Below are 19,220 nucleotides of genomic sequence, written 5' to 3' on the forward strand. Positions count from 1 at the left end.
GCCACTCAGCAAAACTCTCCTTCCGGAGCAGATTTGAGCCTCATCAAACTTGGTCAGGGAAGGAGCTGACTCCCCTTCTCTTCTTTGGGCTTGCAAGGGCCCCTTCCCAATTTTTATGAAGATACTTGATGTTCCTGTAGAGAAAATAATTGTTGCCCAGTCTTTTGAGGGATTTTCTCATAACTCAGTAGCAAAAGAAACTGGTGAAATTAATTGGGAATATATTTACATCAAACTAAAAATTCTATTTTTATATAACATGCTGAGCTGGAGGAACTCACTGGTTCATACCATGACAGGATGATGTGCTTAGTAAGGTTCAAAAGAGGTCTGGATATTAATAGTGACAAAGAGAGAATCCATTGAGAGAGATAATAGAAAGATTATAAGTACATACATGAAAGACACAAACTCAGAGGACTCATAGCCTAGTCACTCACTAGCTGCATGGGGTTGCCTGTTATAAAGATTGCCCATTCTTCTGAATTTAATTTTAATGCAGGACAAGACCCCAAAGCATATCATCCTGCACTGTTTGATGTCTGAGAATGTCTACATTACTTTCTTACAACTTTTAGTAAACAAGTTCCTGCTAAAGCTAGTGTCAATCGGTGTTACCATTCCCAAAATAGGGGTGGGTGGTGGTGTTCCCAAGGAAGAAAGATTCCAAACTAATGGCTTCCAAGGCTTAGCCTTGTGGGTAAGAAAAAAAACCAACAACAAACCAAAAGCACTGTGAGCTGAAAAGCAGCATGTGTTTTTCATAGACTGCAGGCAGAGGGAAATTCATCTCTGGTATAAACACACAGCCCACTAAAGGCAATGCAGTAGCATCTGCTTGTACCAGCAATGAAACCGAACAAGCTTTTCCCTACAGTTACTACCTGCAGAGATAAAGCTGGATACAGCGCTGAAGGGATCTTAGGAGCCTGCAGCCTCTCAGAGTTTAGAGAACTAAACTTCCACAGTATGAGAAAACCTGATGCCTATGAAACTGTAAGTATCTGGGCTCTCAGGAAGCTATGCAGTGCCTATTGACAGGCTGCTATAAAATACTTAATGGCTGATAGCTCAGATAAGGAAAAGATGCTCCATTTTGTCTGCTGCTCTATGGAAATCCCCTGAGACCACACACACAATGTGCAGTGCTGTCACACAAGGAAACACCTCTGTTCTTTCGGTTCTCTCAGTTCCACTCAAAAGAGGCAGTTAACAAAACTTTAATTTTATTTTTAACAGTGAAAGAGAACACCCCTAAAGAAAGGGAAATTATCTCAGCTAGGAAAGCATCTCAGCTAGCCGCTGCACTAAGCAAGTGGTGTTGCTGAACATATATCACATCAGACCATGGGATGTTCAGTCTCTTCTACAGTGAAGCACACCCACCCACCCCTCCTTCCTCTCTTCTCCACCAAAGAGTCATATACAACTGTTTTGATGGATCATTGAGCCAGAAATGTTTGTATGCACCCAGCCACCGAGACTCTTATTTACATTGCTCATGAAGAGATCACATTTGGAAAAAAAGGCTTTCTGGACTTTTCTTGGCAAGAAGAGAACAGAATTTGCTCCAAAATATGCCAGTGTGTTTTTCAAATTACATTTTTAAAGTTGTCCTTAGAAAGAAATACATTGCCTCTGATTTATAGATGACCAACCATTTTTCTGTATTTCTAATACCTGCTCTTATAGGAATGAATTCAAGAGGAGATGCTGATTTGAGGTACACTTTTGAAGTACAGAGGTTAAGCTATCTTGACATTATGAATGAGGGCATTATTTACAAAACATTTAATGAATGTTTATATGTACAAATTTGGTTGGCCCTTCACTGAATTCCAGTCTGACTGAGCTGCAGGAATATTTCCAGAGAGCATGTTTTAAGCCCAGAGTGCCAAATAATTTTGGAAAATAAATGTTAGAAGAAAAATAAAATTACAACCCATCTCAATTCATCTTTATTTTCCAAAATGAAGACAAAACCAAAGAAGTAAAACTCGTCAATAGCTTGCAATCTTGAATGAACATGAGAAAACTATGATGCTTGTAGCCTTTAAAATGACTAAAAGAGTAAAATGTATGGACTGAAATATGCTGTGTAAATGGCTTGGTTTGGTTTTTATGTAATCCTGTTGTTCCCAACTCCAGATCTCATATACATGTCCTTCATGATTGGTGACACTCATTAGCAGTTCGATTACAAGATACTCCTGTAAGCCATTCCTGTGGTGCTAGTTGCTGCTCCCTAGGCTTTAGGCTAGAGAAAAGCAATACCGTTCACAAAATCAGAAACTTCTCAATAGGAAGGCTGTATGACTGCCTGGGCTGGGTAATGAATCCAAACTTGCTTTCAGACCTGCACACATGACAAATGGGGTGAGACAATGATGAAGAGAAACGAGTACAAAGCATACCCACTAGGTGAGTAATTCCTCTAATTTCCCAGAAGCTACCTGCAGTAGCAAAGGCTACTTGTCTAGTGTGACAAATAGGGCATACTTCTTTTTCACTAACGAAAGGCTGACACTGAGATTCAAACCATACAAGAATAAAAGGCAAAGTAACCTTGGATCACAGAAAGAATCTCATGACATACATGCATGCTCACTGTGACACACTTTTGCAAGAGACTAAACACTGCACAATGAACAGCAAAGTCTTTTTCTCTATAGCGTTGCCTTATGGCAGCAACATTTGTCTCTGTGGAGCAAATATAAAACTGGTTCTCAAATGCTATGAAACATTAAAAAAATCTTAGAACACTCCCAGAAAACAAAATCCTACTGTGCTGAACTTTGACCTTTAAGATCTTTAAGACATGAAAGGTCCTATTACAGCAAGCTTCTTCCTTTGAAAAGTGAATGCCAAATACAGTTTAACTACCAGACATAAGGTTAGATCAGGTGATAATGAACCTTAGGCAGGTTTTGCTGTACTTGAAGAAGGCTGCACCAACCCCAGCAGACTGTCTCCCTGATTACCCCAAGTCTGCCTCAGGCCCAGAAGTTCTCATTAGGTGAAACACAGAATACCACTTACTTGTATGGGATGTGTTTGCTTCCATTGACAAGGGCGAGGATGACATTGCCCAGTGCCGACAATGAGAGACACAGGCCAGAGCTTCCTTCCCGGTTTTTGCTGAGTACTTTCACACAGCTACCCAGGTCAATAAGGTGCAAGCGGCTGCGACCTCCAGACACTGCCACGGATAAAGAAAGCAAACAGTTAGTGTGTGCCTCCAAAAGCAGCTTCTCAAGAAAGAAAAAGACTCACCATGACTTCCAAAGAGGAAACAATCCAGAAACCTTTCTTAATTCACAAACAGCAGGGGTCCTGTTAACTCAGTGTCAGCCTTTATAGCTGTACCTTGCTTTTGCTTAAGAACTGCTGAGGGTTTCAGTATTCACCCACTCCTGAAGGTTTAACTCTGTGAGGGTCACCACGGTGACTTTTTTTTTCCTAAATATAGCTCCATCAGCCTGTATCTGAGTTAGTTCCATTTCTGTCGTTACTGTTCCTCTGTCCAGGAAACTACAGGCTGGGAATTCCTGCTTGGTGTGCAGTGATCCTCTGGTAGCTTCTCCTATCTTTTCCATCTTGAATACTGGATCTTCAGAAGAACCTATGGCGTCTGTAGGATGTTCAACTTTGCTTTAAGTCTATATACAATTACATTATCATCTGGGCTAAGAACAGCTTTGCCATGCAAACCGTAACGGATTGTTATCGGATAATGGGGTATCAGTATTGGGTTACTGGGTAACGGACTGTGGACAAGCTGCTCTGTTCTGAAAATAGTTTCTGTAAAACTGGTAGTGGATCCCTATGGTTTTTCTGGTTAACTCTGTGTCAACACATTAAAGTGAAAAAATGCTACCACTGAAACACCAAAATTAACAGACACTTGCTCTCTTTAAATGTTTATGGTTCCTTACGAACACAGGATGGGACTACATAGACTTCATGTAAGTGCTTCCAAATCTCTCCTTTTTCATGACAATTTCCTAGCTGGGTTTTTTTTTTTTTTTTGCACTTGATCTTTGACCACTCCTCCCTATTCTCAAAAGTTAGTTTAGAAGCAATCTGTGGAAAAAAAAAGCAGTTTTATTTATAGGATCTTAACTCAAAAGTTAAGCGCAATATTTGAGGACACAAACATAACTTACACAGGAATAGAGATACTTTCACATCTGAGTTTTACCTCTCTGCAAGTAAATTCACAGCCATTTTGACACAGCATTTCAACTTATGCATCTGTTAAAAAAAAGGATTAGCGGTGGTGGGAGACCAGTTCACGAGCAAACATGGCGATGTGAGCAACTACATGATGGGGCTCTAAGACAAGAATTCTCTAGGTACATTTAATTGCTTTGGAAATGTCTTACCAACCACAAGCACTTTTGTTCAGTGACCCTGCATTCAGTAGCTGTGGTACCATGTGGTATACAGGCCTGTAAGTGCCATAGGAGGTAGAAGGAAATAAATTTATTTACAGGTGTGAGGAAGACACTTGTAAAACTTCTACATATTGACGAAAAAGTGATATGTAGCCATATCATTTTGTAGATTTGCTGATAGAAAGCAAATGCTTATAAATGTAGAAAACATACAGCTACTAAAGGTATATATAACTATTAGCTGTAACTTAAAATATGTTAACCTATATTGAAAAAATAAGGAGAAAGATATTTTGTTTTGTAAGCACTGCAAAAGACAGGACTGAGTGCTTAGTCTTTCTACGTGGTGCCTTACATGTCACAAGACTCTCCTTAGAATGTGTTATATATAATTCTATACTTCTGTTTCTGTTGTAGGTGATACCTAATTAAAATGAACAACAATAAAACTCCAGGATTTTCATCATAAAAGAAAAAAGAAACAAGAATAAAGAGAAAAAAGATGAGAAAACAAAAAAAAAAAAAAAAAAACAAAGCAGAGAGGAAAAAAAAAAGGGAGGAAAAAGGACGAGAAAAAAGAAAAGAGAAGACTTTTCCAGTGAAAGTGATTTATGCTATGGGGTTTGAGAATAACGTTCCAAAAATGTAGCCAGCATCTCTGTCAACATTTGTTAAAATACAGGAACTTCTGCATTTTTAAAATCCTGTGAGTTCTTCAGCTATATAAAGTATTAGACAACACAGGACTTTCATGTATTAAATTATACTGTGATATCAGTTAAGTCACACTGAGTATCAAGGAGCAGAAGTGAAGAATGAATGTCTGGCTAATGTTGGTGGCTAGACATGCAAGACACTGTAATAGTCCAAATATTATATGACAACCCATTAAACATCTCCATGGAAGTTTCACCACTGTGCCCTCAGTGGTGCGAAGTGGTGGGATACTTCTCATATTTCACTTGCTGCAGAAAGTCGGGCTTCCCTGGGGAACCATCCCGGCAGGTGCACCTTCACCTCCTCTGAACTGCTCATGGAGGGGTTTTGCCTCCCCTCTACAAGTCCTTAAAACTCTTAGACTTCAGAATCCCGGAGTCCTCTAAGACTCCTACCCTCAGAAGGTTAAAATTACCTTTTTTTGAGTATTCCCCAATGATTTCCTTAGAAAAACAAAGAAATATGTTGAGTTGCTACTGAAAATGACAGCAGGTGACTTTACTGAATTATATTAAATAAATGTTTCTGTTACTAAGATTACCAGACACTGGGGAAACAAAAGAAAATGAAAGAAATCATTACCCTTCAAAATCTCAATCATACTGTTTCCACACATAGTCCTATTACACGAACTGAGGAAATCCAGAATAAGGGAAATCACTGGATCTTTTCTTCTTATTTAATTTACAAGTAATAGATTTCTAGAATGGCAGATCCACTTGCTTAAGCTGAAAAAGAAGTTATTTGCTAGGCAGGTTCCCCACTAATATGCCTGGCAACTATAGAGAAAAGAAGTGGAACATCCTCACACTTGGTTTTTTGCATGGCCACAGAGACTTTGGAGAGCTGACAGCTGAAAAATGACTGTGACAGCTCTGCCACAATGCCATTTATTTCAATGGTACGAGGCCTGCTTCATGACATCCCTGGTAATGACTCTAACAAGGAGGTAAGTACAGTACCAATGTGTTATTCTCAGTCATTTTTTACCAAAATCATACATTACCCAGCCCTTTAATCTCTTCTCCTTTAGAAGCTGGGTTTCTTTTTTAATCCTGTTACTGAAACTTATACATCTCTACTATCTTCATGTGGGTTTTTTCAGAAAAGTCCTTCATTACAGCAGGAGACAGTGATAACCACTAGACACCCTTCCTGAGCACCTGGAATTGCCCTCTCATTCAATTATCAGTGAGATCTGACCCTGTTTGGCTTGCGAGACCACTCAGATATGGGAACTTGAAGACAGGAGGTGCCATTGCCGTAAGACAAAGGTATAACTAAAGGCAGTGGGCAAAGCATGTCATATTATAATCCAACAGGATCATGTCTTCCTTTGTTGAAAATGTGTCATTACAGCCACAGGAAAACATTTCTGGTTTTCCTTTTATTAATTGCATTTGAAAATAGTAGAAAAGAGCTGTGTGTACATGTACCTGCATGCAGTAAAAAAACCTAATAATAATTCCCTCAAATTCAGCCATCTTAATTCATATGAACAAGTCTGTTTGAGCATTCAGTCTTCCTTTCCACCGCAGGGTGGTTAATTAATAAACCTTTAGTTAATTGAGATTTCTGCTTGCCAATTCCACTGGGGTTATTACTTAAGTACATGCAAACTGCATTTCCATTTAGAGCAACTTTCTGTTTTTTCAAGAACAGCCAGAGTAAGTTTTCTGCAGTCAAACCTTAGCCATTAATACTGTGGTGGTGTTCACCCACTACACATCACAGCTTGCAATATATTCCTTATTACAAATAACCTATGAAGAGCCAGGAGCTGAAATATATGCTACTTCTGCAGAATTGCTTAAACCCACAAATTTAAAAAAGCAGAGGTCTCTGGTGTCTTTCAAACAAACATTTTTTTTCTCTGTAAAAAATGATTATTTATAAAAAAAATATTAATGTGAAAAATTTCTTTTTTGGTGAGGGTGCTTCAGGTGGTATACAAATCTTTTATCCCTAGAACTTAGTAAAAAAAATTCCCTCTGTATATCTCCATTTATAAACAATTTGGGAGACTTGAAACAGTAGATAAATATAATAAAAAATATAAATGGTGCAAGTCAAACAAAACCTTTGAAAAGAACAGAAATATGTAAGTAGACATGGAAGCATCTTTTCCCCATTTGCAAGCGGGAGATGGAAGTAAAGACAAAAGCCAGTGAAAGCATCCATGGCAAAGAGAAGTAGCAAGCCAATCTGAAAAGCCCAGAGCCACAAGAGTCCTTTGTGGACATGTAGTCAAGCCAGCAACTAAAATATTATGAATCTCCAAGAAAAGGTACAGATTATGGATTACCAAAATCAGTTTCCACACACACTGCCTTATTTAGATGCAGAAGAGGAACAGCTAACGTAAGGGTGGCAAGGAATTCCCATTACCACAATGTTTTAATCCATGACCTCAACACTATCAGTAAAGATAATACTAACAGCCAATTTGAAAAGCGCTTTTTTTTCATATACGGAGCCAGAGAGTGCTGAGGACTGTTAGTATCTCCACAACAGCAACTAAATTGACAAGTGACAGTAATAATCCTCAATGGCCTTTAACGGCATTTGGACATGCTGGCATGACTGGCCCCATCCCATGCTGAAAGGAGAACTCTGCTAAAGAATATCGGTTAATGGGCTGTTTAAAGCCAGTTTCCAGGAAGGCTTGGAGGAGACAGAAGGGAACAAAGGAATATCTTACTTCCGCCTTTGCCGCTCTTCTCCATGCGGTACTGGTAGATGTGCAGAGTGAAGAGCATGTGAGAGTTGCGGTGATCCTCCTCATCGCAGTCCCGCTGGCTGCTGCGACGTGAAGCAATGGCGGCATCGAGGAAGAAGGCAGCTTTCTCCGCTGTAGGGGCACGGAGCTCGCTCTGATTCTGAAGCTGCAGTAAATACAAGGAAGAAATGACCTAGAAACGCCCTCACAAGTCAACACTTCCAGAGAACTTCCCAAAGTCAATACACACTTTGGATTCACTGGCTTCTGATGGGACCAAAAAGGAGTAGATGTCTGATGGAATGAGACCCTTCTGACACTAGCAGTGGCAATACCATGTCCTCCAGGAGCACCACAATTTAATTCAGGCTCTTGAGGTTTCTCACTTGGGGTAGTTCTGGTGTCAGTTGTTACACATAAGCCCCAGAAGCTGGAAACCACCCTATGGGCAGGACACATGCATACATTTGTTCCTACATTTTTCCAGAATTTTAAGGATTTTTGCTTATTCATTATTTTATTTTTACCACCTTTTATTTTTCCCTACATTGCTGACTCTGGCAATCACCATGTCTTTCTGATGGTTAGAAGTGGGAAAAAAAAAGTGTGGAAGACATGTTGATTCCAAACTGAACAGCTGGTGAAGAGTGGCAGGGACAGGACTATGCGATACCCTTCAGCAGGTGTTTGAAGAGAGCAGTCCACAGCTAAACCTGGGAAAAAACAAGACTGAATTTTGTGTTCAGCCCCACAGCATGTGGAGAGCAGCAGAAAAGAGAAGACTTTCTCTTGTCCCTTCATACATAAACTTATGCACCTCCTCATGAGCCAGGGCAATCCATAGAATGGAACAAGGCAGGTAATGTACATACATTCACATTTATGACCTCAATCCCAGTCACCAGTCTGCTCTTATCTCTCCAAAGTGATAGACAGCATAGGAGGGCAGATATTATTAACCCCCCATAACAGGAGGAATGCATGCACGTTCTCTGTCACCTAGGATTAATTTGTGGAAGGGACATGTGACTGTGCATCTGATGGCATCAGTTTTGGCAGTATGCAGAGCTGACCCACAGCCCATAGGATAGACTTGTCTGGAATAAAAACAAGGAACTCGCATTCTCAGGGTTTGCTACCCTGCTGTGTAATACTATTAGAAGTTCTCTTGAAGAAGACAGTTCTGTCTTCTCCTCATGACCATTAATTAGCCGGAGGAGGGATAAAGCCAGGGCTGTATGTGCGATGGGGTGACACAGATGAAGGCTAAGGTCTCTCTAGAAAGAGGGAGTGGGGCAGGCAGGAAGGAGTTAACAAAGGAAGCAGAAGGCAGGCCAGCCTGTGGGCTGATCTCACTAATGTAAGCAACAAGAAAATATGCAGACTTGGAAAGGCCCAATGACAGACAGTATGACATATGGTGATTATTCATTTGTTATACACTGCTGATTTTGCATATCTGTATGGCTATTAAGTAATAGCCTCCCTTCATCTGAGGATTTTGAGGATTCAGGTGCAGGACACATGACTCCAGAACATCGCTGTCTTGTAAATACACATAAAAAGGCCTTTATTCTTGCAATTAAATTCAGTATTTTACATTGCAGAGATACATAGATGTCTCATGAAGCTACCTTGTCCCCACTGATCTAAAATAATTCATTTTTAATATATCTGTTCTGTGTGTATCTATATGAAAATAAGCGACAATAATGGGATCTTTATTATTGCTATTGCACTTAAATACCTCAGTAAAGAATTAAGCTCTAAGGAGAGCCTAGTTGTTGCACAGTTACATAACATAGGTAACATATGTATGCTACTTCAGATCTTAATTGGTCTATCACTGCAACAGGAGCTGTGAACACTCAAGCCTCCCGTCTTATATTCACTAGACTGCACTCGTTACTGGATACCAGAGGATCAGACCTCTTGTGATACTGTAAATATTCCATTAAGCACTAAAGCCAGGAATTAAGTGAGAATGAGAACCCTGACTGTTACGTAAGATCAAGACACAACTTTGTAGTCCTTGGGTAGAATGGAGAATGGAAAATATGATCTAAGTGTGACTAAAAGGCTTGAACCACTAAGAGCTAAAACACAAAACTTATTATTTGCTATTAAAAATCTCACAATTCATTACTATTGTGGATGTGAATCATGATTTCTAGATCTTGGAGCTGGAAATAGGGTACATGACCAGGTAGATCAGTTCCTGTTTCCCTCCATTCCCTATCCTTAAGATAGGCAGTGCTCTGCAGGTTCTCGACAGATGCAGCCTTTGTCTTTAAGGTTGAAAGAATGTATTCAAGTTCCATCATGGTAGTTTGCTCTCTCTTCATCTACTCGTACAAAAATCAGATTTACTCCCTCACAGACAGCAAAATTAAAGAATAGGCCTTTCTTCCCCTCAAACCAAGGAAGAAGGGGAAATAGGGCTGCTGAGACTTTCTAGTAGTTACCTAGGAAATACACGAGCCAGTTACTCATTCCTGCTAAACCAGCAAACCTGAGGAGAGTTTTGAGTTGTTCTTGGCTTGCCCAGCTCAGGAATTTATTTCTTGGCAGCAATTAATAAGTAGCGATTAATGCTTCCTACAATGTTGCTAATGCAAATGCTATAAATAATGTAGTTTATAAAAAGATAAACAGCCACATTAATGGCCTCCAGCTATTCATGCAGTACTGTAAATATTTTATCTTGTTGTTTTAGAAAAGAGAGATCACACTTTCATTTTTTATATATTTTTAAGAATGAGGTGAATTTTTGTTTGCATTTAATGTTTTCACATTTAATTGCAAACACAAGCACCTACTCAGTATCAGTTATACCAGAGGTACAAATATTTAGGCCAGGAGAGCAGATGGCCCTGCAGCTGCAGGCCATAAAGTTCTTGCATGTTTTAAAGTAAACACTTTCAAGTCTACAAACTCAGTGCTCTGGGTAGTTCTTGAATTTGAACCTTCTCAATAGCTGGTGAAAAAAAAGAAAGGAAAAAAAAATCATATTGCTGGTTTCAGTGTAAAATGAACCTCGGATTCACCTGCATGCCACAAATGGGGTCTTCACAAAGGTAGACACCTGGGGACTGGCCATCTTGCAGGCTGCCTGTAGCCACTTCTGACAACAGGTCTCTCAGATTTTCTTCTTTCCCCCACACTTCAACTGCAGAAATTCGGACTGAGAAGCGGGCTCCTGTCTTCTCTTTGCGTTCATTAATCAGCTTGAAGAGCCAGGAGATGGCACAAGGGATTATACCAAGGTTTTGCATGGAATCATCCTTCCCAATCATGGTGTATGACTTCCCTGTCAGAAATAAGGGGACGGAGAAAAGAAAACATCACTCCCAGGATCTTCACAGCTTTCTGCCAAGAGGCTTTATCTTGCACAGCCTCATGAAAATAACTTTTTCACTACAATAAGGACAGTCAGCAAAGGAGAAAGATAGGTAGGCATACAATAGCACATGGAAAATTAAGATGAAATCTTGAACTGCTTTCAAAAATCATTACCTCAGGCATCTCCCATTGCCCAGGCAGGGTGCTGCAGGTCCCTACCATGGAACACTGCAGCCTCAGATCTGGGTGAATAGTGGGGAATTGAGCAGAGCAGGAGAGCCACAGTCTCTAAAAATCCCTGTTCATATGCTGTGAGCGTGGTATTCTTTGAATACTATTTATTTCAAAGCACTATATTATACCTTATACCCTGAGGTTCAGACTGACAGAAACCTGGTCCCAGGATCATATAGACATCACTCCATCCAGGAAAAACGGAAAAAAAAACCAAAACAACCCAGGTACATGTGGTCATATGGTGCAGAAATGGGTCCACAGAAGGAAATATTTTATCTGGGTCAAAACCTTCCACTAGTTTGCTATTATTTGACTCTGCAATTATAGCTCAGGCTTGTCTCTGTTGTAAAGTTTGCTGTGAACAGACACAGAGTACTATGTTATACATGTCTCTACATATAACGCTCTTAGACAAGTTTTGTGAAGCTCCTAAAATTTATAAGCAGAATGATAAAGGTGTACATCCTTTCAGGCAAGTATTAGTTGCTTCATTACATTGTTCCATTTCTTACACTGAATCTATGTGGACAAAGATCAGTGAATACAATAATTCTGTGCACTGTGGCAAGGTACGGGTGCATCCATGGTTGATGGAATGGTGGTAGTACAGTTGGTGAAGAAACTGCAGAGACTCAACTCATTCTCCAGCAAAGCCTCAGCTACGCCTCCTTTCTAAAGGACACGTAGCATATTTGAGACACTGTTATCTGGTGGCTTTCTTTTCCACCTCATTTGCCATCTCATATTTGGCAGGTCACAGGGGGTTAAATATCCAGAAGCCCATCCTAGTGTTACTGCAGCCTGGCCCAGAGGAGCTGGGTGATTAGATGGACCAGTGGCCCTGCTCAATTCATTTTGCCAAAGCCAGTGGCATTGCAGCACTCAGTACTCTCCAGTTGTTGTCACCTATAATTTAGGATAATCATGACCTGATAGAGCTTGATCTTCTTTATCACTTGAAAACTGACTTATCCTTTAAAGTCTTATGTGTATGTCAGTAAGGTTATGTGCTCAGACAGTAAAGAATGGAGATCATTGCACACAAAGGATACAACCCTCTTCACTAAAGAGACAGTATTTTCAAAACAGTATTAGATAAATGAGAACAAAATATATGGTTACTCTTGAAATCCTGCTGTTTCGACGATGATTCACCTTTTCATTGTCTTTCTATGAATACCTGAAATGATGTTAACTCATTTGCGACATGCAAGTTTTGATTCATTGGTAACATTCAGTTAACCATTAGAATAGGATTTGAGGATTTGTTGGAGACAGAAGGGAAATAGGTTAGTAATGAGTGAATTGTCTCATCAGGGAATAGAATATAAATCAAACTACTTGAGTGTCCAGTTACAGCACTTGAACAGTGCCATCACAAACATCAAGTACTTGAGTGGACACTCACAGCTTGTAGACAGCTTAATTAAAGTGTTATTTTGGCAAACAGTCTCCAATACCAAGCACATTTGTAAAACAGTAGATCAGTTTTATCATTTAGTAACAATTCACACTTGGACCATCCATTAACAACTGAAGAGAGTGCTAAAAATTCCTATCGCACTCAATGGATGGAATGAAGCAACACCTCGCAGATAACCTAGAATCATAATCATAGAATAGCTAGGGTTGGAAAGGACCTTAAGATCATCTAGTTCCAACCCCCCTGCCATGGACAGGGACACCTCACACTAAACCATCCCACCCAAGGCTCGGTCAAACCCGGCCTTGGACCCTCCCAGGGATGGAGCACTCACAACTTCCTTGGGCAACCCATTCCAGTGCCTCACCACCCTCACAGTAAAGAACTTCTTCCTTATATCTAACCTAAACTTCCCCTGTTTAAGTTTGAATCCATTACCCCTTGTCCATTCACTACAGTCCCCAATTAAGAGTCCCTCCCCAGCTTCCTTGTAGGCCCCCTTCAGATACTGGAAGGCTGGTATGAGGTCTCCACACAGCCTTCTCTTCTCCTATCTTCATAGGGGAGATGATCCAGTCTCCATACCCGAGATGCTCACCCTCATGGCCCTCCTCTGGACTTGTTCCAGCAGTTCCATGTCCTTTTTATGTTGAGGACACCAGAACTGCACACAATACTCTAAGTGAGGTCTCACAAGAGCAGAGTAGAGGGGCAGGATCACCTCCTTCAACCAGCTGGTCACTCTCCTTTTGATGCAGCCCAGGATATGGTTGGCTTTCTGGGCTGCGAGTGCACACTGAAGCCGGCTCATGTTCAGCTTCTCATCGACCAACACCCCCAAGCCCTTCTCTGCAGGGCTGCTCTGAATCTCTTCTCTGCCCAATCTGTGGCTGTGCTCAGGATTACCCCGACCCACGTGTAGGACTTCTGTTGCAAAGACCATGCTGCCCAACATTTAAAGAATATGCAAAGTGAATAGATGTGTAAGTGAAAGGTGATGGTGTCATACAAGGTCATGCATAGTGTTCCACTTTCAAATACAGTTACTAAGCACAGACAAATGAAAGTTTATTTTCCCTAATCTAATATATTAGCAATCCTGAGTTAAAAATATTCATTTTGCTGCTTGAGTAGGGAAATTTAACAATACCAACCAAGCTTGGCATGGCCAAAACAGAATACGCAGCCATCTGCCCCATTGACCACAGACTGGATCACCTCAGCCACAGTCCCAGCACATACTTCAGCCTATCACAGGTATTAAAAAAAAAAAAAAAAAAAAAAAAAAAAAAAAGACAAGAAAAAAATTAACAATAATAAGGAAAATCATTCAATTTCATTTCATGCCAATAAGGAAATAATTTAATTTGACAAAGCATTAACATCCTTTGTGCAGTTAAACAGAATACTGTTAAAGGATGTAGCTGGTTTGTTAGAACTACCTATTAAGATAACTTTAAAAATACATATTTTATTAAAAAACAATTAAATACTGAGGGATTTTACAGGCTCTATTATTTACCCAGTTACGGTCTGAGTTCAATTCCACTAGCAGGTGGGTAAAGAATGTAAAGGGAATAAACAGCCTCTTTGGTATTAGCTAGGTGACATTCTTCATTTTTCCCTACATTATTATGAGTATTCTTAGCTTTTTGCAGCAGTACACTCCATCCTGAAGACTGTAGCAGTATTTTAAGAAGTACAACACACAGATTTACCCTGGGCATTCTTAGATTTAAGGTTCAAGCAGGGTGAATGTTTAACAATGCTTCTGCATCAATTGCCTACCAATAGTGAGTGAAAGTAAATCAGAATTCACAGTTTAGACTTTTATGTGAAGCACTTTCACATTTGATAACAAATCATGTAAATTCACCTTGTTCATGGGTATTTCCAGACTATCACTATCATAGTAAATAAAATGAGCCAAGAAAGGGACTGTTCACAGGCTCCCCTTGAACTGCATTAGTCTGGGAGGTGCTAGATGCCTGGACCAGAGCTAGGACAGGGACTGACCTAATCATATGACCATATGACAGTGCTGGCCCTGTGTCCTAGGTCTGTTTAGATTATGAGCACAGAAACAGCCTTACAGTACCATTTTCTAATTACACTTAGCCACAGAGCTTTCCTCTTCTCGTCTTCCTTGTGACATTTGGGTAACATAGTTCATCAAACCAAAGAAGTCTAACACAAATTAGAAATCTGATTATATATACATGAATAAAGACTTGTGAACTAAAATCCCCATCCTCTTATTGTGAAATGTTCAACAGAACACTGTATAAATAATCCTTGATTTCTTAATGAATAGAGGACTGCATTAGAGAATTGCAGTTCTGATCAGATTGTTGTATACACCAAATAATAAAATTTTGCAATATACAGTAACTTGTTAATAATGAAGATTTACTTACTAGGCACAATTTAGCACATTTATTGCACACATAATTTTAGAAGCAGTCATTTACAGTAAAGAATAAAGAAAACACACAATTATCAAGATACAATTAAATAAACTGATTTCATTATTGATAATATTGGTGAACAAATTCAGCCCTGGTCTAACTCCACTGAAAGCACTCCTGCTGCAGCTGAAACTAATTTGGCTCTGGCAAATGGTATTCTGATGATAGGAGTAGATAATTATTCTGTTCATACATTGCTTACCTGTGATGCATCTTGGGGGAAAACCGCATCAAAAGCAAACATCTTGGGTGGAACCTGGTTGCCCCTTTTCTGGAAAGCATTCTGACCTCCACAGGCCAACGGGTCATACAGTGTGATTTGCTTCTTGCGGGGGTCAACTTTTAAGAAAGAGCTGGACTCAGATGTGTCTCTGGCAAGCGTGGAAGAAATGCGCACCATGACTTTGACCTGTTAGCAAACACACAAAAAGCTGATTGCATTTGGTTATTCTGCTGGGTGCTCTAGGCTGGTACACTGAACGATTACACTCAACTACACTCAATTACACTCAACTAAATCATACTTGTTTGCTGTAGCTACTGTCTCAGTGTAAGTTACTGAAGACACAGGAATTACTGCAGGCAGAATTTGGCCTCAGATACACAGTGAATAAAACCAGAACTCACCTCCATCTAATTCAACAAGCAACTCATGTACTTAGAATTAAAAGTACATCATGGTGTTTTAGTGTCTATAATACTCAGGTAAAATGATGAGGTATTACATCACCTTGTCTTACTCTCAATATAAATTGAAAATTAACTTTACCCCAGGGGCCCAATTAAGGAAGCTGAAAGGTAATCTAGACTGCTAAAATATCAGAACTGCTGTAGTTTCTACGAAGCGGTCTGATCAATAAAAGCACATAAAAGCCAGATCTGTAATTTACACCTTTCCAATTCTAATTCAAATGCAGAAAGATGAAGTGCTCCGTTCTAAGTGTCATAAAAGAGTGGCGAAAAGAGCCCTATTTTAATGGTCAGATTTTGAAATCATTGTCAAGGGAGTGGAATGTAATAAGTGATAAAAGATTTGTTAAAACATGTTAACTCACAACTCATTAAATGGCTACATAATAGGATGTTATTCCTAAGACAAAAATACATCTTCACAGATTTAATGAGGTAATACTGCAGCATTAGCCCAGTTGGTAAGTAATTTAGATATAAGTAATACTGATGACAATCAGTCTGGCTTTGGTTCTCCACATAAATTCACCACCTGAAGACACAAGATTTCCTGAGATGTACAGGGCAAACACTTCTCTGCCAGCTCTAGCCATATCTGCACACAGCACACACTTTGTCCTAGAGCATACCGGCTTTCACAGCAGCCTCACAAAACTTTAATCTTAATGTCACTTGCATCAAAACCACCTACGGCTCACATGAAGTTCATCTCAGAACAGGTTGGGAGCATGTCTGCTGCTGTAATGGCAGATGCACCCTGGGAAGAGGTTGCGGCTCTAGAAGGTAGACAAGGTTGCAATTTCTGTCAGTCTTATTGAGACTGGGCTCTTTGTATGTAGATGTTATTTCATCCTGGCCTAAGTTTATCCCACATGGAAAAAATCAGCTCTTTGGAGAGGTAAAAGCTGAGCGAATTAATTTTTGACAGAACATTTTGAAGACCAGAGATTAATTGGGATTATTCAGTATTTTTGTCATGTCTTCTCTATACTGCTACTTCTAGTCAAAGCATCAATTTGACTCCATGTATTTTAACCTGGGAAACCAAGCTGTCATTAGATTGTGATATGGCCACAAATCTGTACATGCATGTCATTTCAGTTTTACACAATTAGTTGAGGGAAAGAGGAAAAACACAGCTTGGGTGTGAATGGGTTCTCTTCTCGATGGCTTGGCTGAGCAGCTTATGAAACCCAAGCTGTGACTAAAAAAAAATCTACTTCCAGTATTTTTGCCAAAGACATTCTTGTAAGCCCAACCCTACACATAGCTGATTTCTACAGAGGACAAAGGCAGCCAACACCCCTGGTCAGTCCACATAAACTGGGCAAGGCTTGCATGTTATTCCAGCCCTAGGTTTCCTGGAAGCTCAGAAGGGAGGCACTAGTCAAGCTAGCAGGGAAGGGAGGGCATACAAGACTGTGTATCCAGAGAAGCAAAACAACAAAGGGCAGTGCCAGTCTTGATCTGTTTTCCTGTTTTCAACTTTGGACACCTCTGGGTTTTTCTACTATGTCCCACATTTTTAAATGGATGACAATGTCAAGAGCATTAAACTGATCTGCTGGAAACCAAAATACATGCTATTCTTCAATTACTTTAAATAAAATACTTGCTATGCTTTAGAAAACTATTTCCCTATAAGTTTATGTATATTTTTGGCTGCCATGAATACATGTCCTCCAGATCTCTGATCTTTGTGTGCAAAGGAGAGTTAACTGAGTAACCTGGGGCTAAGTTTCTCTGGATTTTAGAGAATGGATAGTGCATGAAATTTAACAACCCTTCATATGCAGCCAGCCTAAGAGCTCTTTCTGGCCTTCAACTGTATGGTCATTCAGTTTTAACTTCAGCTATACCAGTTTTGTTACAGTATAATATCACTAGCTTGGGTCCTAATCTAAAACTGTTCACACAAAATCAGATTAATACCTGTCACTTCTTACTGAAGGAATATTGCAAATCCTCCTAACTTCCAACAGCTATACTGATAGAAGCTGAGGCATCAGGTTTCTCTTTTCCTGGAGTAACAGACCAATTTAACTGAAATCTTAAAAATTTACTAGCATCAGATAAACTGAATGAATCACTATGAAAAAGAGCTCAGCTCAGAAGGCCCAGGAGCTGTCCAAAAGCATACATTTTCTGACCATTTGGCTCCTCAATTCTGGCAAATACAGACAGCAAGAAAAATACTGCTACTGCCGTGAACCTTTGTATTTCCGGTGCATTGGGGATTTTTGTTTGGAGAGTTAATGGATCACAGAATTATAGAATCACTTAGGCTGGAAAAGACCTGTAAGAGCGTTTAGTCTAATCCTTAACCTAACACCAAGTCTACCATCAAACTGTGTCCCTAAGCATCTCATTAACATAAAATAATTTAGGCTGGAAAAAAACGTTTGTGTGTGTTAGGGCAGATGTGTATCACATTGATTACGTGTGGGTATCCCAAAAACTGGACCACATTTCATCCTGAAACTGGTTTGCAGCTGGCATGAAGATGTCTGTGCACATTGGCACGCCTTATCATGGGTAATCCCTCCCACTTCCTGCAGGAGATGTCTCCATTCAAGCCAGTTGTCTGACCCCTTTGTAGACAGTAGACAGAAACAGGCATTTCTAGACTCAAATAATGTGGTCTCTTTCATAGACTTGCCTTGCAGATAAGATAAATTTCACTCCCCAAATGTTTCTTGCTATCTCTATACCACCATAGGCATATTAAATGATTACCTGAGATGTAGGTGCCTACATTGTAGGTTGCCTAAAGTAATTCTTTTTGCTGTAAGCATCATAAAGATGCTTTTTGTGGGCCAGTCTCTGACCCAAATTCTGTAGCACACACAAATCTGTGTGATGGTCTTTAACAAAAAACACATGCTAGCAAAAGTAAGGATGGGCTCATGAGGGTAATGGACAGTGAACATAAGCAGTTGCAATAGATTATTCAAACTCATCTGGTAATTTGTAGACCCTAGAGTATTCTTCCAAGCCAGTTTCACATCAGTGTAACTCTATCAAATTACTCCTGATTTACATCACATTAATTGAGAAGACAATTAGATCCTGACTGTGCAAAATATATGCCTACTATATGCCATGGGACCTGTGACTATAGCAAAACCCAACAAGCAGGCAAGATACAGGCAAACTTCAGTCCTGAGAAACACATACTGGGATTCAGAACTACGTACATAACTGTGGCACAATAAGCTAGGCAGACC

At 39.9% G+C, this 19,220-nt stretch overlaps 1 protein-coding gene across 1 annotated transcript in view; it reads right to left on the reverse strand.

Moving 5' to 3' along the window:
- The window catches only part of KIF26B (kinesin family member 26B), a 295,717-nt gene that overhangs the window by 48,163 nt on the left and 228,334 nt on the right, over positions 1 to 19,220 (reverse strand). Inside the window, exons 6-10 of the mRNA XM_065680140.1 lie at positions 15,506 to 15,712; positions 13,990 to 14,083; positions 10,881 to 11,143; positions 7,816 to 7,999; positions 3,040 to 3,199 (exon numbers count right to left, since the gene is read on the reverse strand). Of these exons, the coding sequence (XP_065536212.1) occupies positions 3,040 to 3,199; positions 7,816 to 7,999; positions 10,881 to 11,143; positions 13,990 to 14,083; positions 15,506 to 15,712 (908 nt within the window). The remainder of the gene's footprint in view (positions 1 to 3,039; positions 3,200 to 7,815; positions 8,000 to 10,880; positions 11,144 to 13,989; positions 14,084 to 15,505; positions 15,713 to 19,220) is intronic.

Source organism: Lathamus discolor, chromosome 5, assembly GCF_037157495.1.
Source record: "Lathamus discolor isolate bLatDis1 chromosome 5, bLatDis1.hap1, whole genome shotgun sequence".
In the NCBI taxonomy this organism is placed as follows: domain Eukaryota; kingdom Metazoa; phylum Chordata; class Aves; order Psittaciformes; family Psittacidae; genus Lathamus; species Lathamus discolor.